Source organism: Aspergillus multicolor (assembly GCF_047715735.1).
Source record: "Aspergillus multicolor strain CBS 133.54 unplaced genomic scaffold BDW74scaffold_4, whole genome shotgun sequence".
Lineage (NCBI taxonomy): Eukaryota > Fungi > Ascomycota > Eurotiomycetes > Eurotiales > Aspergillaceae > Aspergillus > Aspergillus multicolor.
The window spans coordinates 773550-797502 of record NW_027395955.1 but is presented as its reverse complement, the minus strand read 5'-3'; the positions used below and the strand labels follow the sequence as shown (position 1 = coordinate 797502).

The 23953-nt window shown below is 50.4% G+C and overlaps 10 protein-coding genes across 10 annotated transcripts, besides 1 other annotated feature; 5 read left to right on the top strand and 5 right to left on the bottom strand.

The window, feature by feature from the left end:
• Positions 1–1754: 1754 nt before the first annotated feature.
• Positions 1755–2661, top strand: BDW74DRAFT_147395 (uncharacterized protein). Its single transcript, XM_073723541.1, has one exon. It carries the CDS (start codon positions 1832–1834, stop codon positions 2546–2548), a length of 717 nt encoding a protein of 238 aa, XP_073587128.1. The 5' UTR covers positions 1755–1831; the 3' UTR covers positions 2549–2661.
• A 1189-nt stretch (positions 2662–3850) lies between these two features.
• On the bottom strand, positions 3851–4183 carry BDW74DRAFT_175084 (uncharacterized protein; the record flags this gene model as incomplete). The annotated part of the gene is made up of 1 exon (XM_073728210.1): positions 3851–4183. The coding sequence occupies one exon, from the start codon at positions 4181–4183 to the stop codon at positions 3851–3853; it is 333 nt and encodes a 110-aa protein (XP_073587127.1).
• BDW74DRAFT_147393 (uncharacterized protein) lies at positions 4075–5068 on the bottom strand. Its single transcript, XM_073723540.1, has one exon. It carries the CDS (start codon positions 4633–4635, stop codon positions 4450–4452), a length of 186 nt encoding a protein of 61 aa, XP_073587126.1. The 5' UTR covers positions 4636–5068; the 3' UTR covers positions 4075–4449.
• A 704-nt stretch (positions 5069–5772) lies between these two features.
• On the bottom strand, positions 5773–7503 carry BDW74DRAFT_175083 (cytochrome P450 monooxygenase afumB; the record flags this gene model as incomplete). The annotated part of the gene is made up of 4 exons (XM_073728209.1): positions 5773–5856; positions 5914–6047; positions 6107–6376; positions 6432–7503. The coding sequence occupies 4 exons, from the start codon at positions 7501–7503 to the stop codon at positions 5773–5775; spliced, it is 1560 nt and encodes a 519-aa protein (XP_073587125.1).
• A 364-nt stretch (positions 7504–7867) lies between these two features.
• On the top strand, positions 7868–9904 carry BDW74DRAFT_175082 (terpene cyclase/mutase family protein; the record flags this gene model as incomplete). Its single annotated transcript, XM_073728208.1, has 1 exon — positions 7868–9904. One exon carries the CDS (start codon positions 7868–7870, stop codon positions 9902–9904), a length of 2037 nt encoding a protein of 678 aa, XP_073587124.1.
• Positions 9905–10506: 602 nt separating this feature from the next.
• BDW74DRAFT_175081 (uncharacterized protein) lies at positions 10507–12117 on the top strand (the record flags this gene model as incomplete). The annotated part of the gene is made up of 2 exons (XM_073728207.1): positions 10507–10728; positions 10801–12117. 2 exons carry the CDS (start codon positions 10507–10509, stop codon positions 12115–12117), a joined length of 1539 nt encoding a protein of 512 aa, XP_073587123.1.
• Positions 12118–12432: 315 nt separating this feature from the next.
• Positions 12433–16713, top strand: BDW74DRAFT_188449 (ABC transporter ATP-binding protein). Its single transcript, XM_073731721.1, has 7 exons — positions 12433–12793; positions 12843–13417; positions 13479–14033; positions 14093–14522; positions 14625–16045; positions 16129–16244; positions 16312–16713. The coding sequence occupies exons 1-7, from the start codon at positions 12469–12471 to the stop codon at positions 16565–16567; spliced, it is 3678 nt and encodes a 1225-aa protein (XP_073587122.1). The 5' UTR covers positions 12433–12468; the 3' UTR covers positions 16568–16713.
• Positions 16714–17184: 471 nt separating this feature from the next.
• Positions 17185–17496: a sequence feature (Protein overlapping with rRNA (BDW74DRAFT_100390, KAL4908396.1) was converted to a misc_feature.).
• Positions 17497–17671: 175 nt separating this feature from the next.
• BDW74DRAFT_147392 (mismatch-specific DNA-glycosylase) lies at positions 17672–19336 on the top strand. The gene has a single exon (XM_073723539.1). The coding sequence runs from the start codon at positions 17920–17922 to the stop codon at positions 19204–19206; it is 1287 nt and encodes a 428-aa protein (XP_073587121.1). The 5' UTR covers positions 17672–17919; the 3' UTR covers positions 19207–19336.
• BDW74DRAFT_147390 (SBDS family protein) lies at positions 19300–20718 on the bottom strand. The gene is made up of 3 exons (XM_073723538.1): positions 19889–20718; positions 19653–19776; positions 19300–19574 (listed from the first exon to the last, which is right to left on the bottom strand). The coding sequence occupies exons 1-3, from the start codon at positions 20047–20049 to the stop codon at positions 19515–19517; spliced, it is 345 nt and encodes a 114-aa protein (XP_073587120.1). The 5' UTR covers positions 20050–20718; the 3' UTR covers positions 19300–19514.
• Positions 20719–20783: 65 nt separating this feature from the next.
• On the bottom strand, positions 20784–23558 carry BDW74DRAFT_175078 (putative Rho guanyl nucleotide exchange factor; the record flags this gene model as incomplete). The annotated part of the gene is made up of 6 exons (XM_073728206.1): positions 20784–21727; positions 21774–22008; positions 22061–22276; positions 22330–22530; positions 22586–22885; positions 22953–23558. The coding sequence occupies 6 exons, from the start codon at positions 23556–23558 to the stop codon at positions 20784–20786; spliced, it is 2502 nt and encodes an 833-aa protein (XP_073587119.1).
• Positions 23559–23953: the final 395 nt, after the last annotated feature.

Below are 23953 nucleotides of genomic sequence, written 5' to 3'. Positions count from 1 at the left end.
TAGTCGAAAAACACCACAGGCTACATCTCCTAGTAGCAGCACGCCAGCCATCTATTCTCACGCTTCTGAAAGACTCGCATCTGAAGCTGGAAGTTACTGAAGCGTGCACACGAAGCGATATCAACAAGCTCATAGCTACTGGGCTGGACGAAGCGCTGAAAATACAATCGCCCAATATTAAGCGATTGGTCCGAAGAACCCTGGAAGAAAATTCACAGGTTATGTTCCTCTGGACCACGCTGCCTCTGAAGAGTTGAGCCGATGCTTCACTTCTGACGAGATTAAACATACACTGGAGCATGTCCCTCATGACCTTGACTGCGAGTATCATCGCCTATTCCTAGAGTTAATTGCCGGGACGGGCGGCACGCAAGCTAAGCCATCACCGTCGATGAAACGAGCCCGAATTCTTCTGACCTCGATACTCGCTTCTCCCGAGCCATTGACAGCGGACGAACTATGCCACGCCTATGCCACCCATATCAACACAGGTAGCCCGATTGACGACGACCTCTTAAATCCGGACGCTATTACAAACGCCTGTGGAGATTTCTTGCGCATTACCAACGGGCGCTACCATGTTATTCATGCCTCGCTAGCCGACTTTCTCATGCGACCGTCGATCGATTGGTCTGTTGAAGACTCAGACATCGAATACTTTCGAGTTGATTTTGTGGCGGCTCAGAAGCATATATGCTCGGTCTGCTTTGATTATCTCGGACTGCTTGACCTTGGGTATCCAATGACGGACAACGGTACCTCAGCCTTGCCTACCAAATACCCGTTCTTCTCTTATGCGACTACCTTACTTCCTTACTTCTTTGCTAGGGTAATGGAGTCCGGTGATACGGTCTGGGCGCACTCGAGTTTCTATGGCTTCGTGAAAACACCCCAGGTACTTGCTTTGGTTGAATATGCCATTGCAATTATTCAAGATAACTTCGAGCCCCGACACTCAGACGTCCTGTCCTTGGATTCATTCCGACACTGGGCGAAACTCATGGATCTGAATCTTGAATGGAGGTCTACCGAGCTTCTCGAGGCATATAATAAGGAATTTCTACGGCGAATACAGTGCTTTGGGCAAGACGATCCGCGTTTCCAGGCATGGCAATCCATCTCGATGCTTATTGAGGCATATAATCCACAATGGAAGATATCCAGGAAGCTTAACTTGGTTCCTACTGGCTCTGGAGGAATGCAAAACAATGACACCAGAATAATAGGAACACGGCCATCACCTAAGGCTTTGTCCCAAATCCTTCAAGGGACTCCTGGTTCCGGTATGCATAGAGCGTCACAAGCTCTCTACATTGGTTCCAAGACATTTAGAGATCTCACGATGTCTGGCCTGAAAGGAATGGCGCCTAATATTCTGGCTCTATCTCAGAACGTCTTACCGGTGCCTGTCGTCCTCCTCATGCAAGATAGGACATGCGGGCGAGGAGACTTGGTGTCGGCCGAGAAGCTAGGCCGCATCGCACTAGAGAGGACACGAGGTAGCGGTACCTTGTGGGAATGTTATAGCCTCATGATGCTGGGCCAATCGTTATATGTATCTGGCGGCGGCGGCGATGTACATGGTGAGGCCATCAATGTCCTACGAAATTGCATTCAGATGGTTCCACAAGCCCCTTCGCAGCCACTTTACCAATATGTGCTCATCCCTGCTTATGGCATACTCACATGCTTGTTGGTAGAGGAGGGCCGCGATGAGGACGCCAGGGTTGCCTTGCGTACACTTGAGGCTCTCGCTGGGAGGCACCGCGCAAAGAGCAAAAGTCTAATTTTCGAAATCGGCGTCCGCACCAGCTGCGCAGTTACCTTTAGAATGGAGGCCTTCCGTTGTGTCGCTGAGCACTATGCCCGCAACGGAAAGCTTGCAGAAGCCACCAAGGTCATTGAGGAAGCGGTGGGAATACACGAAAGCACTGGCTCCAAGCCAACAAGAGCAGCGCTCGAGTGCTTCAGGGTCCAGCGACTAGCGTGGTATGAAAACGGCGAGCTACTCCCATGTATTAACTGTGGGCGTCCACTTTTGAGCTTGCTAGAGAGGCTAAAATGCGTCGAGGATAACGCCGAACTGATTTTTCATTATCGGTGGAAGACTCAGGTATGTATAGGGAATTGTTTCGCTCAGCTTGATAATTTGGAGGAAGCGAAGGGCTGGTATCTCTTGGCTGCAGATAGTTTGCAACTCCTCGGCCTTGACAAACCCTCGAATACAGATACCGGAGACCTTGAGCAGCTGGCAGCATATCTAGCTTTCGCCGGAGAATATGTACTGTCCGAGTTTATGTTCAAGAAGGTATGCAGCTGTACTGGGGCCCTCTACGAGGAGAAGCGAGCCATTCCGGGGTTTTACGAGATCCAACCCCTCATCGATAAGCTTTTACAACAGGAGATTATTGACTCCGATTACAACGACCTCCTTTCTTGTTTTACATGCGGAATGGCATTAGACCCTGGCCGGAGAAGACGAAGCGGACTGGTGGTTGGATGCCTACTGGAAGTTCAGAGAGACCCCAATCCCGGCATTTCGCGATAAATGCAACATTCTATGTCTGAAAGCTATCGACACAATCCTGTGCCTCGAGAACGGAGTGGACCAAGCCATCCCATGGTATCACGAAATGATCATTCGTTCTTCACAAGTCGAAGACTACTTGGCGGCCGCAGTGCTCTCAGCTGAATTTGCGTCGCGGCTTTTTGCAGACCTCAGCCTAAACTTCTGTCGAGGACTGGTCTTGTTGGCAAGAGAACGACTATTCACAAGACGATTCCCTCAAGCGATAAGGCTACTTTGCTCGGCATTTGACATTAGCCAACGTGAGGACTTCTATAAAGACTGGCGGAAATTTGGCTACTTCGCTATGGAAACCACGTTCCACGGCGAGATCGTGCAACGGATGGGCCACACAGAGGACCCGGCCATACAACAATCGTATCTTAAACAAGCCTGCGCGTACTATGTTGAAGCTAGGGCGTTAGGCGCGACCATGGACGCCTCGGAGAACTGCATAGAAACAGAAGACAAAGCAGAGAATGACATTATTGAGGCGGATTATTTTGAAGAGAAGCAGCGTGTTCTCGCCGAGCTCGAAGAACGTCTTGCCAAACTCGGGGCTGGTGACCAGCTGGCTGCGGCATCTGCATCTGCATCTGCAACGGGGCCAGCTTCGCATTTGCAGCTGAGCAAAGAGCTCCGACGAGTGAGGAGTTTCGAGGAAGCTCCTTTAGACAAACGAGGTCGACCTTGCTCAGGGGACGTGGAAGTCAAACGTTCGCAATCTTTGGATCCTTTGCGTGGTGGTTACGATCTTGACTAGGTCAATCTTTTTCTTTTTCTTTCTCTTTTTCTGCATTGATTTGAACTCCTCCCTTGCCTTGCTTGTTGCCAAGGACTCCTACCCGTTTATTGTCTGCTTGATGGCCAGAAAGACCGGTACGCCCTACGAGGACACTCTGGCAATAACGCTGCGGTCTGGACCAGAATGAAGAACCCGATGCACGGCAACTGCGCAATAAGATCCACGCTCCGAACACAACGTGCCCTAATCTACGCCGGCTGCGCAAAGGAGAACGCCAGGTCTACCATTTTCTAGATATTCATCTATATGTTGAGGTTATTCGTTGTTAACTTGAGAGCAGCAACTACAACACCAAGACACCACCATTGCGCGAAAATATCCCTGCCAGCGCGACTTATGAAATCGTCAACTAGCTCATTGACGTATTCTCTGTCCAGTCTAATGCATACAGCGTCGAAAGAACGGCGTCTGCCCTTCTAGATGCCTGCAATCACTGACAAGACTGCATCAATATACTTCTCCCTAGAAACAGCAAGGTGTCAAACGTGTCCGCTGCCGTCAAACTCAACCGTCTGCACAGAACACCTTCCTTTAGTCACCCGCCGCGCCTCATCCGCATGCTCGACAATGTCCCTCCAGGGAACCATAGCATCCGACTGCGAGTATAAATAGATCCGCCTCGTGCCTGGTCGCAGGAAGCAGCCCGAGACATCGTTCAAGACACGACGAGCCTTCAATATCGCATTTTCATAGACGCCCAGAGAGTCGAGGAGCGCGACAGGTCCAACGACGAGGTATATCAAAGCAGCACCAAGTATCTTGATAAATAAAGGTTTTGGTAGTGCCAGGATCATCGCGTTGGCAGATAACATCGCTGATGGTGCGCCGGGGCAGCTGTCGAGCACCAACGATGTCACGGGTAAGGTTGTGGATAGATGACGGCTTTGAAAAGCCTCTTCCAGCTGCACTGCAGCGTGACTTCCTGCGTTCGAGAAGACGTGAAGAGGCTGGAATCAAGAAATGCGTCGATTGTAGCCACTGCCGGGCTGAGCTGCTGGAACTGCGCGGAATCAGACGCCCATACCATATCGCCGACGACGGGCTGGATAAGAAGGATGTCTGCCGCTGAGATGTTGGCTTAATATAGCTGTGTGTATTTGGCAATGTGCTTTGGCGCAGCGAAGAGCCAGGCACATACGACGACTAGAGTGGGTGGCTCATGAGAGCCTCTTGGTTGCTGACTGGACGTATAGAGGGATATTTGATTGTTCAGTCGAGAGAAGTTGCGCAGCGCTTGAGGGGAGACCATGGCGGAGGATACCATAGCAGAATATAAGAACCTTTCAGGGAACGGGTCGCCTTTTGTTGGAACTCTGACGGGCACATGCAGGCGTGGCAGCCAATCGTTTGTCAATTCCCCCTATGGTAAAGTGGCTTGGCTACTCTTTGTGGAAGCGGCAGTTTAAGTCTTTCGTTACCGCAACTGGCCATCATCAGTACTCAATATCCGGGAGTATCTCAGCCAGCATTGCTCACGTGTTAAGAACTTCTTGTCTCAGTCTATGCGCTATATCCGGGTTCCTGGCCAGTTCATAGATCGCCCAGCTGATGGTTATGGCACCTGGGTCTTTACCAGCAAGTACATAGCTTCCCGACAATATATATCAGTCGAGCACCATATGCTTCCGCGTGTTTCAGCAAATCGGGTGCTATGAGCGTCGGTTGCAATGCATCGTCCGCAATGCGCTCACTTTTTAGTAAATTTTGGGTGATCTTTTCATGGTAAGTTCAAGTTAGACAAAATATAAATCTAAGGAACATACTATGAAGAATTCAATCTCAATAACGAGAGCGAGCGCCTTAGGATCCTGAATTATATCGCTATTTCGCTGGCTCATCGCACCCAAGGCACCTTTCAGGTGAGTTAGGCTCCGGTCGTCTTCCAAAGATTCACACGTAGCCACCTGTTATCTAATTAGTCATGTTTTACCGGATGAGTGAGTATCCATACCTCAAAAATTGCGAGCATATACGATGCCAATATAGTATCATTGGCCGTGGGCTCAAGATCTATTGCTCGTCTCAAGCTCTCTATTGCGCGGCCATACAGCTGCTCGGACATGTGTCTTGATGGTGTATATTGCTTGGCATTCAACATCACGTTGAAAAGTAACTGACGGCCAGCCTCCAGGGCTTGTTGAGAAGAGTCCTTCTCAACTCTCGATATATCATATTTTGATGATAAATGATTGCCTGTCATTGCATTATTTCTGCCATACGTACTATCATATTAGGACTACGATACTCACAAGATAAACCCTCGTGTAACATTCTTTTATTATTATCATGGAGCAACCATTTATTACTATACCGGCATTTCAGATGTCGTATGTTGTGTATGCGCCGTTGGTGATGTAGAAGATTTCTGTGATTCGCTAATGTACGACGACATATCTCACATTCAAACGACGGTAGGGTAGGTGGTATCCGCGGCCTCGGTGATGTCAGTGCTGAACGAGACTGAGACCGGGTCATCTAGAACATCCTACATCGAATAGCTCTGTTCAGTCGCCATTTTTAGCTGTGTCTACGACAGTCCAACCAAAACGCCATTCTCGTTCTCGAAGGTCATAGCAATTCTCTCCTTCCACGGGCTGAGATTGTAATCCGAGACCGACGAGAAAGTCTGAAACACGCGAGTCACAATATATGTCAAAACGATCATGGCGTAGTGTTCTGCAACTTCGTTAGATTGGTACATGGGTTTAAGAAAGAAAGAAAAAAGGCATGCATACGACCGGGACATATTCTCGGACCCTTGTTAAACGGAACGAACCCAGGCATACTTTCACCAGCTAGTTGTTCCCACCGTTCTGGACGAAACTCTTCCGGTGCCGGTCCAAAGTCGTCTCCGAGACGATGTCTAGCCCAGGTGGAGAAGACCACTATTTCACCATCCCGGATGAGAATGGGTGAGTCTCCATCGCTGCCACCACCACTTGGTAGAAGAGTATCTTTATTTGAGACTCTCGCATTGATTACGACGGGGCTATAAAGTCTCATAGCTGACCGTTGATGTTAGTTGAATAGGCAGTTGTTCTTCACCCAAGGCGGTCTCACCTTCAAAGATGACCCAGCGAACATAATGAAGAGACCCAAGTTGACTCCATGTTGGAGGCATGAGCCCGACCATATCGAGGATACTCTCACGAAGGTTGCGCACAACTCCTTCACTCTTGGAAAGACAATAAAATATACCCGACAACGTAGTACTCATCGAGTCATTCGCGAGTAAAATACTCAACGCCTGGTCCGCACAGAGATCGAGCTCTTGTCGTTCTAGCTCCAAGCCAATCTTTTCGTCCTTTCCTCTGCTCTTCTGAACTTCACGAGCTGCATGCGCCAGTACGAATTTTCGCGCTCTCTCGCACGCGCGGAGGTATCGGCCACGAGGAAACAAATGGCGCAGGGGGCCTCTGAAACCGTCCTTCACAATACGATTCTTGACGTAAAGCAGGTCATCGAAGAATTGCCTCTTCTCCGGCGTCTGAGAAAAGCTCAGGGCGTCGATTGACTCCCCTAACGAGAACCGAGTTTGAATATCCAAGGATAAAGCAAAGGCACATGCCTGGGCGTCGAAAGCCGCTCCATTGGCAGGCACGTGCTTCACAAACGCCTGGAAATGCTCCTCGCACAGATCCAAGTCAATGATCCTCCTCAGATTCGCCAGGCGCTTGCGTAGCTGCTCGCGATTTGCTTTCCAGCCTGCACCGTCGAGAGTAAAAATACCGGCAGGCGTAATGGGCTCGAAAAGCGGTTTTCGCAAGGGCGAACTATCGAAGTCGGCAAATCCTTTGGATAGAATATGCGTGATGTTCTCTCGGTTGCACGTAAATACGAGTTTGTGGCCCATGGCATTCGAGACGTAGGTCTCGCCATACCGCCTGAACAAGGCATTGCTGTATGAGAGGTAGTTTCTTGTTCGAAAGTGATAGCTTAGTTCGAGAGCCTTTGCGATGCCGAAGACGTCGTATCGAAAACGGTCGCTTTCGTCGCGCGGCTTCTCGCACCCGAGACTTTGTTCCAGCTTTCTTCTTCGGCGTCTTAGCACATGTTGGCGGATGGCTATGAAGAGGATGATGGATAGGAGAGCCACAGTGGGGGAGAAAACAAAAGTCCTTGGGACTGCCATTCCTCCTGATAGCAGGATGGGCTTGTTTCCTGTGGAATCTAAAAGAGCCCCGTTTGTTGACGAAGGTAATAATAATATGACGTGTGAGGTCTAAAATAGCAAAGTCTCACACAGACTAGTTGATGCAAGGCAGAAAGTCATTTGTTTGTTCAAACCTGTTTTTGTACGGCGAGCGGCAGGCCCAGCAAGGGATAGATGATAGATCTCCGGCCCTGCAAGGGATAGATATAAATCTCCGGTGATATCGCACGGCAATTTGCATCGATCCCATCTGTGTGTAACCCATTGTAATGTACCGTAGCTCCAGCCCTTATGTACTTGAAGAACATGTCTCATCACAATCACCCGTGAGGTCTGCTCCTCAATGTCCAAATTAAGCGTTTCTGGTCCAGACATGGAGGACACAGTTCAATTGAATCATTTGGCATCTCAGGTCGAGAATACCCTAAGCCTTGCCAGAGATTATGCCCATCGCTCCGTGCGTTCCGATGGCCACTGGTGCGGAGAGCTCAGATCCAATGTCACTATAACCGCGGAGTATATCTTTCTCAGAAAGGCACTTGGCCTCAATTTACAAGCCGACAACGCAGCTTATCGCCGACACATTCTATCGGAGCAGAACGAAGATGGCTCCTGGGGGCTCGCACCCAAGATCCCAGGGGACGTATCCACGACAGTAGAGGCTTACCTAGCTTTGAAGATTCTGGGATTCGACACGAGCGACTCAGCAATGCAGCGTGCTCGACGCTTCGTGCTTGAGGCTGGCGGTATTGCAAAGGTCCGCGTTTTCACGCGAATCTTTCTAGCGACCTTTGGCCTCTTTTCGTGGGATGCTGTGCCGCAAATACCCGTCGAACTTGTTCTCCTTCCAGCAAGCTTTTTCATCAACATATATGGGTTTGCTTCTTGGGCGCGTGGGACTATCGCTCCCTTGTTGCTGATCTGCCATCACCAACCTATCTTTTCACTACCGAACGGGACGTCTTCGAACAACGACTTCCTAGACGAGTTGTGGGTGGATGCAACAAAGAAGACCGCTCCATATGGCCAGCCAATCTCAACCCTTCTCTTCCAATGCGACCTTGCAGGTGTTGCATTCACGTGTCTTGACAAACTCCTCTACCAGCTGAATGGCCTCCGCTCCATACCACTTCTCCGTCCCTTTGCTCGACGGAAATGCCTCCAATGGATCCTCGAACGACAAGAGACGACCGGCGACTGGGCGGGGATCTTTCCCCCTATGCATGGTAGTGTGCTTGCGTTCGTGCTGGAGGGCTTTAGCCTTGACGATGACCCCGTCCGCCTAGGCATTCAAGCAATTGAGAACTTCGCCTGGGAGGATGAAGAAGGTAAACGGATTCAAGCCTGCGTTTCGCCTGTGTGGGACACGGCCCTGATGTCGATTGGGCTTTCGGACGCCGCATTCCCGACCCGCGATCAACGTATCGTCGAAAAGGCCATGACGTGGATTCGGGGCAGACAGTTGATTGTACCGCATGGAGACTGGCGAGTGTACAGACCAACACTCCCCGCCGGCGGGTTCAGCTTCGAATACCAAAATACGTGGTACCCCGACATAGACGATACGGCTGCGATCATTCTGGCGCAGATCAAACACGACGTAGGGTCCATTAGCTCAGAGTCCGTCAGAATCTCCGTCACTTGGATCGCCGGCATGCAGAATCGCGATGGTGGGTGGGCTGCCTTTGATGTGGAGAACAACAAACTGTTCCTCAATAAAATCCCCTTCAGCGACATGGACAGTCTGTGCGATACCTCCTGTGCGGACATAACTGGGCGCGTTCTGGAGGCTTTCGGATTGATCATCGAGCGTGCGCCGGAGAAGTCTGCAGATGCCGCGATGCATATCCTTCCGGCTCTGCCAGCCGCATGCGCTCGTGGGATTGAATACCTTGCCTCCTCGCAAGAAGCCAACGGATCGTGGTTTGGACGATGGGGGTGCAACTATGTGTACGGCACCAGCCATGCGCTATGCGGTCTTGCATACTTCCTGAACGACAGTCGAGTTCCTCCAATCGTAAGGAAGGGCGTGGAGTGGCTGAAGTGCCAGCAGCAGCCCGATGGGGGGTGGGGAGAATCACTACTTTCATACCGAGCATCGAATCAATCTGCGCAGTGTTCCACCCCATCGCAAACTGCCTGGGCGTTGATGGGCTTACTGGCACATCTTCCACCGGAGGACCCTGTCATTGAACGCGGCGTTACATACCTTGTGTCGACCTCCCGGCCAGAAAAGGGCATTGGATCTTCGTGGCCTCAGGTTGTGTATACTGGGACGGGATTCCCAAACCATTTCTATCTGGGCTATGACTACTACCGCCATTATTTCCCGATGATGGCGCTTGGTCGGTACTTGCAGGGGGTGCGCCGGTCAGTTTAACTTTATATCGATAGCTATTTATTCGCAGAATGGTCTGTTGACGCGTAGTAGTGTAAGCAAAACAAAATTTTTAAGAGCAACACATAATTCACCTTGTATCAGCGACTTCTCGAAGAGCATCACCACGTTGGACTCAATCCAAATGGGTCAATAGCCGACTAATTCTCCTAAGCTCTTGACGCGCGGCCAAGCAACGCCAGCCAATATTTCTTGCTTCTGCCAGATCGATAGTTTCTTCATATATTATTGCGGACAACTCAGATCGATTCGAAACATGACCCCTTGTTTTACCCGATCTTCTTCATCCCTTGCATGACTTGTAAACTTTGAGATTGGTCCGTCGGACATGTCACTTCGCTCAAGCCCCCTTGCAGCTGGGAAACACTAGGTGCAGCTTTTCATTTTCTTCGTAGCAGGGTGTACTGACGTCTTCACAGAAGGCAGGCTCAACAATCAGGCGGCGTCCCCTAGCTTGCACATCACTTACATCCGCAAATTTATAACCTCGCACACAATTGCCAGACGCCAGACGCATAGTTTCCTTAGTCTTCGAATTTGTCTTGTTATCTTCAACACGGTCTCATAGCTTCAACCTCCGGAAAATGGTCGTCCGAAACCTCTTTCGCAGACAGCCACCAAAAGTGCCGACAGACCGGATCATTCCGCTGCGGTACTGGGATGACCTAGAGTACATTCGAAGTATATGCCACGACTTCACCTTTCGAATCGATGATGTTCTCGACGTGCGGAAACTTGAAGCGGCTTTGCATCGGTTGATGGAAATTGGGAGCTGGGGACAGTTAGGTGCGAGATTGAGGATGAGAGTAAGTAAATGAGACCCGATTCTCTCCACCTTTGTTCCAACTGATATCTGATGATATAATATACAATTCCAGAGCGACGGCAGATTAGAGTACCATCTACCAGAGCGATATACTGAAAAGCGACCAGCCTTCATCTTCACGACCGCAAAGCATGACATTGAGATCGCCGAGCACCCCATTGGATCTCAGCTGCCAAAGGAAAACTACGACCAGTCCTTCCTCTCACCACCCGGCCGATTCTTCCAATCGTTAGTTTGTCATCGGGATAGTCCCAAGGAGCTCGCAGACTGGATCTATACGGACCGACCGCAGCTACATATTCATATCGTTTCGTTCCGCGACACGACACTGATCACAACAAGCTATATACATACCCTTTTCGATGCGATCTCCAGGTCCTCATTTTGGAAGGCATGGAGTGCTGTGCTTCGTGGTTGCGAGGATGAGGTCCCACCGATGGTACCGTTTAACCAAGACCCGCTGCGGACGTTGGGAAAGGATTATTCGAAAGAGCGATACCACAACTTTGGGCTGCTGCTGAGCGGCCTGAACCTCGTTCTGTTCGGCGTCAGGTACATGCTTGAGCTTCTCTTCTCCCAGGGCGTGGTGGACCACACAATCCGCGTCCCTGGAGAGTACGTAGCGCACATGAGAGCGGAGGCGCGACAAGAGCTCGCCCAAGGAGTATCCAAGAAAGCCAAAGAAGCTCCGTTCATCAGCGAAGGAGACGTCGTTATTTCATGGTGGATGAGGACCATGATTCGAGCGCTGAGACCCTCCCCCGAACGCCCAATCCTTTTAATGAACGTTTTCAACGTCTGGAATCTTTTCCCGGAGTGGTTCCCACCAGGCGGAGCAGGGTTCATCGGGAACTCGTTCTTCTACTCATACTCTCTACTGTCATCAAATAAGGTGATTCACGATAATAGCTTGGCTTATACGGCCTCAAAAACCCGCCAATCCCTCATGGAGCACCGAACCCGCGAACAAGTCCAGGCTATGACAGCCATTCAGCGTGGAGCGTACAAACGCACTGCACCAGTCATTGGACGCACGAATAATTTCTTTATGGCGTGCACAAATCAGCAGATGTCAGGGAGCTTCAACGCGGACTTCTCGGGGGCGGTGGTTCGGCCTGGAATTCCACTGGCTGAGAGGGCGCATCAGCTGGGACAGCCTTCATACATCAATGACATTGAAAATGCGAGGGGATATCCGACGCGAAATGTTGTGAGGATTCTAGGAAAAGACGCGGCCGGAGACTGGTGGCTTTTGTTTAAGACGAGAAAGGCCGCATGGTCGGAAATTCATCGGCAGTTGATGGCTGCGTATGATGAGGATGAACTGGTAGTTGCTACAGGGGAGGTTGTAAGCACTTGTAAGGAGTAAAGGCTCACGAGACTGCAAAACACCCTCCAGAAAAAGCAACCTGTCGCACCCAGAGTGGCGTCGGGACTCGGGAGATAGGGAGGAACTAGAGAAATAGAAAAAGGAAAAGAAAAAAGAAAAGGCCAACTGTCAGAAAATGAGAGAAAATGCGTGCCCGTCATCCCCGTAATCTACCAAGAATTAGCCGTCGAAATCCCACTCCATGGGGTCACATAGACCTGCAAGGGAGGACTACCGGTGACACAGATGCCAATGTTTTGACGCGCCCTACTTGCTACCACCAACTGATCATATATCGGCGACGAACGCGAGCCAGAAAAACAGGAACTGCACAGTGCAGCAAACGTACTCATGTCGGCATCCACTGAGAATATTCTGCTTGAACATATCCAGCCGATTGCGGGGTCCTCAGTCGCGGCGGACGCGGTCATCAAGTCTCAGGTTGACATCGAGCCAAGCACCGCGACCTTCTTCTCCCTGTACCGATATGCGACGCCATTCCAGATATGTATCCTTATTGGATCGACAATATGTGCGGTTGTAGCTGGGGCCGCCATGCCGTTGGTAACCGTGGTCTTTGGGAATCTGGCGGATGGCTTCATCAATGGCCGGGAGCACTCTAAGGAGGATGTCATCGATCGGACAGAACATCTCGCTCTACTTCTGGTTATCATAGGTTTGAGATCTTTCTCCTCGGGTGTTTGAAATTAACTAAACAGAGTTAGCGATCGGGTCCTTCGCAACAACCTTTCTTAGTACATGGGGATTCAACGCAATAGGAGAACGCCTCGCACGAGGGCTACAACAAACCCTGCTATCAGCCATACTGCGACAGAATATCGCCTACTGTGAGATTGTCGGAACAGGGCAGCTTGTGTCCCATCTCGACCGAGACATCAAAATGATACAAGATGGCATCTCGCAGAAAGTCGGCGACATTATTTCCGGCCTCTCTGGATTCGTCGTTGCCTTGATTGTTGCGTTTCTCAGTAACAGGCGTTTTGCAGGCATTATGATCAGTCAGCCATTATGTCTCATTATGTTTGTGGCTGTTGTTGGGTCCGTGATGAGTAAGGTTCAGCGGATGGGGATTGCTCATAGTGTCCAGGCCACCAATTTTGCTCAGGAGGTGCTTGGTGCTATGAGGAATGTCATCGCGTATCGCAGTCAAGAGACATATGCTAGGAACTACCACGAGTGCTTACAGTATTCCACGGCATTGGACTTTCGGGAGCGGCTCATTTTCGGCGTCATTATTGCGGGTTCATTCACCATCCTGCATTGGGGCAATGGACTTGGCGTATGTTCCCCCTCCAGGCGCGACTTATGACGATTAGCCGCCACTAATGTGAGAAGTATAGTTTTGGCAGGCCGAGCGGCTCATAAATCAGGGCCAGTGTACTATCTCAGAGGTACTGACTATTTTGTATGCCACAACGGTCGCTGGCGGCATGCTCTGCCAGGCGTTGCCATTTGTCGTGAGCATCACAGAGGCCAACTCAGCAGCGGCTCGGGTCTTTACGGTGGTTGATCGGGCCTCTGCAATAGATCCTCTGGATAGGCGAGGTGCAACCCCCAACCCACTCACTGGGACCCTTCAGTTCCAAGGCATTAGCTTTGCATATCCCTCACGGTTGGGAAAGCCGGTCCTAGATAATATCAGTTTCGAAGCCCGCGCGGGGGAGACATTGGCATTGGTCGGGCCTTCTGGCTCTGGAAAGTCCACGGTGTTCGCCCTATTGGAGAGACTGTATCTCCCATTGAGCGGTCGAATCAAGATTGGTGACACGCCCATCGAAGACATTAATCTGTCCTGGCTCAGGTCTCAGATTGGATATGTCGGTCAGGACGTGACATTGTTCAACACAACAATTCATGAAAACATTGCCATGGGGCTCCCAAGCCATGTTCGTGAGGTAGGTCTCATATTAAATGCGCTATTTCATACATTGGTATTTACCAGCTACCATGGTAGACGCTAGATAACACGAGTATCCAAGGATTAGTGGTACAGGCGGCTGAAACGGCTCGGATCCATAGCTTCATCACCAGTCTACCTCACGGGTACGAAACAGTGATCGGCGCAAACGGATCAAGCTTATCAGGCGGACAGAGACAGCGACTGGCGATAGCCCGCGCAATCACATCCCAGCCGGCAATTCTACTATTAGATGAAGCTACTGCCGCGCTCGATAGCCAGAGTGAAAAAGAGGTGCAAACGGCTGTCAATGCAGCTGCTTCAGGGCGCACTACCATTATCATCACCCATCGCCTGTCAACGATCCAGGATGTGGACAAGATTATTGTCATGGAAGATGGGAAGATTTTGGACGAAGGGAGCCATACAGAGCTAATGAGAAAATCCGCAGTCTATCGACAGCTAGTCCAGCAACGAGGCCCCGGCTGTAACAGGACAGGTAACAAGTGTCTCGCGGTGTCGCAAACATTTCAGACAATGAAAGAGAGAGACATCCCTAGTATTACAATCGACGCTGTATCACCCGAAGACAACTCCGGACTTGTACCCAAGGCTGACAGCAGTATCATGATCATCTGGGCTTTGAACCGCACAGAAGCGTGGTATATCTGTGCCGGCGTCTTCCTGAGTGTGCTCGCCGGGGCAACATACCCCGTACAAGCAGTCTTCTTTGGCAACGGAATCATGTCAATCATGGATCCGTCCCTGAGCACAGGCGACCATCCCACACAGTTCTGGGCTATGATGTATCTCATCCACGGGTTCGTCGTCCTTTTACTCTACTGCTTCCGAGGATACTGCTTCGCCGTCTCGGCATCTCAACTTACTCTTCAGACTCGTGCGGAGCTGTTCAAGTCACTCCTCCATAAGAATCTCCCGTTTTTCGAGGAAAAAGATCATTCAACGGGCGCGCTGCTGAGTGTTCTCTCTTCAGACGCAGCCAAAGTAATTGGGCTCTCAGGAACAAGTCTCGGCCTCCTAACTGAGAGTAACACAATGCTGGCTACCGGTATCATCATCGGATGTGTCTTCGGCTGGAAGCTTGGTCTCGCCGCAACAGCTATCGTTCCACTAGTTGCAGCCTCAGGGTTCTTACAGTACTATATTGTCGCCAAGGTTGGGAAGTTCGTCTGGCGTGACACCAGTGCCATATCAGTTACCCAAGAGGCACTAACTGCAATTCGGACCGTGACTGTCCTGAACCTGCAAGAGTCCGTGATCGGCACGTTCCGACAAGCAATTAAGCAAGACCGTCGAGCCCGATACTGGGCTCTCTCAGCGACGATGTACGCATGCACAACATCCCTCCGCATCTTGAGTATAGCGTTTGTGTTCTGGTATGGCGGCACTCATCTAATCACGACCGGCGAGTATAACATCCAGCAATTCTTTATCTGCTTTGCTGCGACAGTTTGGGGGACGCAAGCCGCGGCGACGCTGTTCTCTCGTGCGCCTGATATTGCTGATGCGCATGGTGCTGCTCAGAGAGTGAGAGATTTAATACAGCCATATTGTCCTCCAAGAAAGCCTAGGGAATCAGCAGCGAAGAGCAATTTCCCCTCGGTGCCAAGTACACCAGATCGATTGACTTTTCACCAAGTAAGCCTCAGGTATCCCAATCGTCCGTCTGAGCTTGTCTTGAACGATGTCAGCTTCGACGCTCCACCCGCATCATTCATTGCCCTTGTTGGTGCTACCGGTAGTGGTAAGAGCTCGGTGATAAACTTGATAGAGCAGTTCTACGTCCCTGATTCCGGCGTCATAAGACTCGCCGGTGCACCCATTCAGCAATACCCTCTTGATCACTACCGTGGATACTTTGCGCTTGTTGATCAGAATCCATGCTTGATTGGAGAGGACTTACGAGAATGTTTGCAAAGCGGCGAGCGCGTCTTCCCGGACGATGAAATTCAGACAGCCTTAGACTCCGTTGGACTAGGAGATTTTGTGGTACGTATACTTCTAACCTGTTGCTGAACTACGCTATCCCATAGAAACAAGGAGGTTACTAACGAGATCCTCGGTCTCCCCAGCGTTCTCTTCCTCGGGGTCTGAATACCCCTATTCTAAGCAATGGCCTCACGCTATCCGGCGGCCAACGCCAGCGCATGGCAATAGCGAGAGCCCTACTACTGAAACCAAATGTTCTGTACGTCAACTGTCTATAACCCACCCTCCATCCCTCTAAGGCGTTCATCTCTGATTCGTGCTTTCAGTCTACTGGACGAGGCAACATCGGCGCTCGACAGCGCATCGGAGCAGATCGTCCAACAAGCTGTGCGAGAGGCCATGAAGGGCCGAACGACGATCGCGATCGCACATCGTTTGGATACAATTGTTGATGCCGACATGATCCTTGTTTTTGACTGCGGTAGTATAGTCGAAAGAGGGACACATGACGATCTGATTAGGTTGAAGGGGAAGTATTGGCAGATGATTAGTACCGTGCAACAACCGGGTGGCCGGGAGTAACTCGGCTATTAGTCTTTGTATCTGACATGATATCTGCCAAGATACGTACTGCAGATATGACCTGGAACAGGCGTTGAAATCGTATATGGAGGCGAAGGGCAAGCCTCTGGCACTGGCCTGGTCCTTGTCTTCTTTGCAGGTCGTGGTATTGTTTCTTTGTTAGTAAACCCTTCCCATTGCCATATTCCCTTTCATCAAATGGCCGCTCAACAAAGCACCTTACTCCCCTCTTTCAAGACCTCCCTATCCAAATCCCTACAGGGATAGTTCTGGATACGGGCAACCTGTACCATATACAACGCAGTGACGAGGCACAGTCCAACTATATATATATATGTTGAGAACTGAGCTTTGGTTATATAGCATAGCAGAGAATTAGGCATCGACTGTCTTGCTTTGTGAGTCCTACCTATTGCTTTTCGCTGTACTTCGCCGGATAACGATAATGAGATATTTCTTTTTATATCTAAACCTCCATGTTAGTGCTACCTTAGCAGAAGCACTTCTGCTTATTATTATATTATCCATCACAAGTCCCCAATACTAAGGTAGGTATTATCGATGGCAAAGTCTTTATCTGTTTACTGAGACATTGATTTATCCTGCTGTTAGAGCGCTCAAGGGGCGAAACAGCCCTTTTTTCTCCCACGGCCTTCGTGTACTACAACTCCAATATTGGTTGGTCCCCCTACTCCGTTGCCTCGTTCGCAAGAGTTCTGGGAATCGGGCGATGCCCATGTTACAAGGATCTGGTGTAACCAAGAAATGTGCACCCATCTGTTTTCAGTAAACATCTTTATCGACCATAATAGTCCTTGACTCAGCAGGTGAATATTAATAAAAGACGAGCAAGAGAGGTTAAGAAAGGATGGGTGAGCTAAAAACAAAAAACATACAACAGCTGGGATTCGCATGTGGTCACCCACCATACTACTAACCAGCCGGCGTGTGGCTTAAGTACGGCTGAGCGGACGGGAAGCCCTGTTCTCCACACCCTGTGGTCGTATGTACTTATTGTTATTACACACAAATCAATATAGTACGTTTATCTTTAATGAGGTTCAAAATTGCTTGTCTTTCACGTGACTCGCCACCAATACCCCCGATCTGTGGTGCGGAGATCAATTGCCTCTTCATTAAATCCGAGAAATTACGCGTAATGTCACATACAAGACCAAGGCCAAACAATTTTTTTCTCTATATCGTGGCAAATAAACACTGGAACGCGATCACTTGACTAACCCTACGACCACTAACTTAGGTGCCAGCCGCGGCTTTCCTTTTGCTTACTCCCGCCGCACTTCTCCCCTCATCTATCTCTGCATCACCACTAACACCGAGAACGAGCAACCATGGCGAAGTCACTCTCCGCAACACAACTCCCACTCACCGTGGTCAATGATTCTGGTCTCTCGTCCAGCGACAATGATGTTCCCGTCAATCAGGTTACAAGCTTCAAGGGAGTCTTGAATAAATTCGTGCACGTTTCGGAGACCGAGACCGGTAATTCAACCCCCACCTCCGCTACGCAAGAGACAAAACGCCAGCTCGATTCTTCGATCGATTTCGATTCCGATGCGCAGACAAACCCGAAACGACGAAAGGGAGCTCCAACTCATCCTCAGATCACATCCATTACGACCACAACTACAAAGACAATCGGAACACTAGAGTCGCCAGCCCCCCGCCGCATCACCCGCTCCCAATCCCGCTCGGTCTCAACCACACCTGATTCACCTGCTCTCGCATCAATCAAAGCAGAGCCCGACTCGCTTTCACCCGGAGCGATAGCCACAGTAGCCACAATCCCAAGCACACCCTCACTCACAAAACGCTCCCGCTCCCGCTCGCGCACCCAGAGCCAAAGCCAAAGCCAGGGCCGCGGCCGAAACCGAAACCGCTCAACACCCCGCAAAGGGACCTCCTCCCCCCTTTCGATCCCCGCCGCAAATTGTCTTCTCCGCGACACAATCCCCTTAAACCTGCTCCTCCTCCTCGTGGGCGTAAACCCAGGCATCCTAACCGGCACAACGGGGTACGCCTACGCCCACCCCTCCAACCTCTTCTGGAAGCTCCTGCACGCATCCGGCATAACCACGATCCGCCATCCACCATCAGACACATACCGCCTCCCCGAGCTCTACAACGTCGGCAACACGAATATCGTTGAACGACCCACCCGCGACGCAAGTATGCTCAGCAAGGCCGAGATGGATGCGGGGGTTCCGGTGCTAGAGAAGAAAATCGCGGACAAGAAGCCGGCGGTTGTTTGTCTTGTTGGCAAGAGCATTTGGGAGTCTGTGTGGCGGGCGCGCAAGGGGAAGAATATCCGCAAGGAGGAGTTCCGGTATGGATGGCAGGATGAGGGAGAGAATATGGGGAAGAGCGAGGAGTGGGAGGGGGCTAGGGTGTTTGTTGCTACTACGACCAGTGGCCTTGCGGCGGGGATGTCGTATGCGGAGAAATTGGCTGTTTGGGAGGAACTTGGGAGCTGGGTTCGCGGTCAGCGGGAAGCTGGACAGGCTCAGGCTCAGGCTCAGAATAAGGTCAAAATTGAAGGTGAAGCGGAGGCTGAGGTCAAGACTGAAGATGAGAGAGAAGATTCCGCACCAGCTCCGACTCTCGCGGGCGTGCCGTGATACGGGCTCGACTTCGACATTCTTAGATAACATCTTACGACATACATTTATGATTTACCCACAGACTTAAGAATACAATTACAATGACCAAACTACAACTGTAAAGCATACTTTCTTCATATCTCAATCCATGTCCGTTGAGTTAACATAATAATGTAGAATACAAGCCCATGTCATATCCTGGCATCATTCGCTCCGCTCCGCGAGAGCAAAGCAACCATCGTCATCATCGTAAAAGAGAAAGCCCGCTATGAGAGTAGTAGTGGGAGGTATGTAGTGTAGTAAGGAGGATAGGTCATAGAACGAATCTAAGGCAGCTGGCCCTGAGGTCCGTTCTGGATGTTGGTGTCGCCGCCGCGTTCCCGTTGCTGCAGAGGGGATTGGTTAGCATCGACCATTCTTAAAAAGAACAAGTCATTGACATGGGTAGAGGGCAGGTAACGTACAGTGTACCCCTGCAGCTCGCCACCCTCCAAAATCTTCTTCACGCACTCCTCATCATTGTGCGTGCCGAACTCGTTCTCGAGCGAGGACTTGCTTGCGCCGTCAAGGATGCCTTGGGAGCCGTGCCTGTGGGAGTAAACTGTCAGCCTCGCTTCATTTTCATTCATTTGTTCAGGTCTCTCCAGAGTTCAAGCCAAGTGGACGCGGGGTAGTGGGGTGATGGTGATGGGCAGCATACTTGTGAGTAACGAAGATCTTCCACCCGTTGACGACGTCAGAGAGGGGGATCGTAGAATCGTTCTTCCAGTTCTTGAGTGTGGCGGGGTCCTCGACGAAGACGATGAAGTCGTCGGACTTGCCCTTGTAGAAGACCTTGGAAGAGGGTTCGTTGGCGCGCATTGTGATGGGTTGCGAGGTGTGTGGGAGAGAGAGTAAAGTGTAGAGAGTTGATTTTGTTGGGAGAGCGTGTATTTGAAGTTGGTTCGTGGGATATTGGAAAGAGATGATTTAGTAGTAATGAAGAAGAAAGAAAGAAGAAGTCGCGTGAGGTAGAATATAAAGAGCTGGAAATCTTCAAGGTTGGCGTGATGAGTATTGGTGACGTCACTAGGCTGGTGGGTTTTCTGGGGCAGAGCTCCGGTGAGGGCAGCTTGCTTGCCGCAAACCTAGGCGGGGGTTGGCGATAGACAGGAGTATTTGATTTTCAGGGGTCAATTCTGGAGTTAGTTGGGTCATTGGATCCATTGCGCTGCTCCCTTTGCTTGCTGCGTTGTGTATACAGAGTAGGTGGTAAGGTAGCTTTGAAGCTCCGACGTCATCGGACCCCTCCGAAGTTTCTCGTTGTTGACAGCTTGGAACATGTCATTCTTCCCTCTTCTGGGCTCAATAGTTGCGGTGGAGTCTACGTGTTACGGAATTGGGTTGCCCTGGTCGTCATTCGATCTTGTTTAGGCTGCACTTTGAATGCCTCATTACGTCTCGCCAAGTCTGTCTAGGTAACGATATTCAGATGCCCCTTTCAACCCCACATTCATGTACGATTACATACGACGTAGTAGTAGAGGGTTGTGTAGAGTACCTCAGTAATCTTTCTTTGTATATTCTTTTAGTCAAGAGCCCCTGCGGTTGCATCATCACAGTCCACCAAGGCTTGGGCGGGTATGCTTCTTCGACCAGCGAAAAGACATCGAATTGAATATCGTCCAGAGGCCTTTCCGTGGGTGCGCGTCTGCGGATCCGGACGTCTGCTGCGACTTCGTGTTGTCGCTGGACCTGGAACTCGTTTTAATCCTCAACGTCCTAGAGCGGCCCATGAGCAGAGCAGTGTCTTTGTTCAATATCCAGCTCTTCTCATGGTCGAAGCTATGGCTGCGCTCCGACGCTTCCCGTCTTTTCCGCTTGGTCAAGCCTTGTGACTTGTCCTCATAATCGTCAACAGCTTGAGGCTGGCTTGTTTTCGGGAAGCTGGTGGGCAAGTTTACGGAGCTAGACCGGTTGTACCGCTTTGACCGAAGGCTTAAATGTCTCATAATCGAGCCCGGTCCGAAAAAGAGCTCACCCGCGCCTAGGGACATTCCGGGGTATGGGAGTAGGTCTTTCGTCCAAAGTTGTTGGATCGCACGCTCTAGGCGAATCCTATCTTGCCTTTTGGCCGTGATTGTGAACGGTTCCGAGATAGGCGGAGGGAATTTAGAACGTTCTAGCTCGCCGTCAACCTGCTGCGTTTGGCCATGCTTCTGCGGGCAATGAGTCTTTCGGATTATTATTGGTTGCAGATTGGATCGAACTCGTTGCATGCCTATTGTGCCTAATGTCTGTAGGGACGGTCTGCGGGATAATTGCGGCGTAACATCTGAGACATCCTCTTCCGGAGCAACGTCTAGAACTAGGAAGCAGCTCCCTCGAAGCTCTGACGAAACCGCGTTGGGCAACTCGACAGACGCTGCCGCTGACTTCAGAATCCCGGTCTTCCATTGCTTCTCTTCCACGGCGGACGAAGCGCTGAGGACAAGTTCGTATTTCTCGTCCTCAAACTGGAATAATAATTTCCAAGAGAATACGCAGAAGTACTCTCCACCTGCAACATGTCAGTTAGGTAAACCGGTAGCATCGGCACAACAAACCTTTCCCATTTGCCAGACTATCTATCCTCACGTCGGATATAAAAAGGCAGGCGAGCGGCTGGAGTCTTCGGTACTCTTCATTCATCTTGGCCAGGAAAAAATGATGTTTGAATAAAACACACACCATAAAAGCCCCCTTTACCCACCCCGGCTGCGCCGATGATCGGCAGGTAACGTGCAGAACACCGCAGAGGGTCAGAGGACCTAGTTGTTTATAGATATCGATGGCATTGAGCTAAGAGGTCATAGTTAGCTGTGCCCCACACAATTCAAGATGGCAGCTTTACCTTTTTGAGTTCGAGGAGATCATTTAGTAAAAATGTCTTTGTGACGAAATTCCTGCTCAAAGTACTCGCAGTAGCTTCATTGATCTCTGCTAGCACTTCGCGGACATCTTCCAGGACTTGTCGAATTTTGTCATGAGCAGAGGGATCATCTTGGATATGAGTCCATCTCAATAGCTCCTGAAGTAGCAGCGGATATTTACAGAGGCGTTGTGCGGGCTGGGTATTTGTTAGTGCGACGGAGATTTCTAAAATTGGTGTTCACCACAAACCTTGATAAGAATATCATTCATGCATAGCGACTTATTGTTGTATAGTGGACGTGTCTCCATCGATGCGGCCGACTTTGTCATAGCCTCGATGCCTTGGTCGAACTCTTGCGAGTTTCGAACGGTGTTGCGTAAAATGACAACATCTTCGACCAGGACATCGTAGTTCTTACAGAACTCTTTATAGTATATGAAGGATTTCGACTATAACATAACAGATTAGCTGTGGAGCAGAAGTATGAGTCCGTAGGTGGCTTACCAAGTACCCAATTTCTCGCGCCACTACCAGGGCCTCATTTGCTTCCGATGCTAGTTGTCGCAATCGGCGGTCGACGGACGTCTTGAAGCTTTGCGTCCTTAAGGACCGAGGTTGGAAAGCTCGGAGACCCAAATCGGGGCGCTTAGGGGCTCCATAGTTCATCATTCGTTCGAGCTGCATTCGAGGAAGGTTTGACGACGGGATCAAGCTTCGAATACGCCTAAGGAAGCTCTCGTGGCATTCGCGGATTTGCTGGACATTGAAGTAGATCTCGGATCGCGGCGAAGTGATTAGAAGCAACTGCAGAGACAATGCATTAGCCGACATGGGGATATGGCGGAAGAAACACTCCGGTTTCAGTACATACATCCGAGAGCGCCTTCAAGTCGAAGATATAATCTGATTCTGTGCCTATGATCTCTTGAAGCACTTGCCGTCGCTTGAAGGCACGATTTTGAGCTTCCTCGTCGATACAACCAGTGAGCGTTGGCCTCAAACTGTCAATAGAGGCTCGAAAGTCCGATTTGCTTTGATTCGTGGTGCTCTGCGTCGTTCTCCTTGACCTAGCGACGCTTTGGCTCGTAAAACTCACTGTAGCTGTCCTAATCGTGCCCAGGTGAGAGGACTTCCCTGAGAGTTTCTCCCATTGCTGTTCCAACGACCCATGATGCAGTGAGAGGTGATCTTGGTCGCCGCTACTCCGAGGCACGTGCTGCCATCCTTCAATATGAGGTTCCGGTCCAAACGCCTTCTTGGGTCGTAGACTGTTGACCCATCGTTTAAACGGCGAGGCGGTAGGTACTCGGTCAGAGATTTGAACTCGATTGATAAAGATATCGGTGGTCGCGCAGTTCGGGAATTGGACCAATTTCTCCCCGTCCACTTCGGGTGACACCATCCGGACAATATTGGGCTCACTGACTTCTTCTTTGGACTCATCCACCGTAGCGAGCGATTCGACGGACGGCGCCATCGCAGATGGAAGTGGGCTTGGTTGGGCACGACCACAACTACTGGTACGGAATTTCGTCCTAGATAAAATACAGTGGTGGCTTGCATGACAGATTGGAAGTCGCAATCAGGATCTCCAACATAATAGAACGGGAAGGAGGTAGGCATCAGTCCTCTTAGTCACTGTCAGTCGTGAAGCACGGCGAGTCTTGAGATTCAGACCATATGAATAGCCCCATTGCAGATTCCGTCGCTATGGCGTACTCCAGCCGAGACCTGAACTCCGAACAACCAATCCATGAACTCCTCGCGCTCTTCCATTTCCACTTTGGAGGATTTGTACACGCTCTATATCTGGATTGGTCATAGTCTAGCGGCCCGCCTGCCCAGCTTTTGCGATTGTACAAAAATCATACT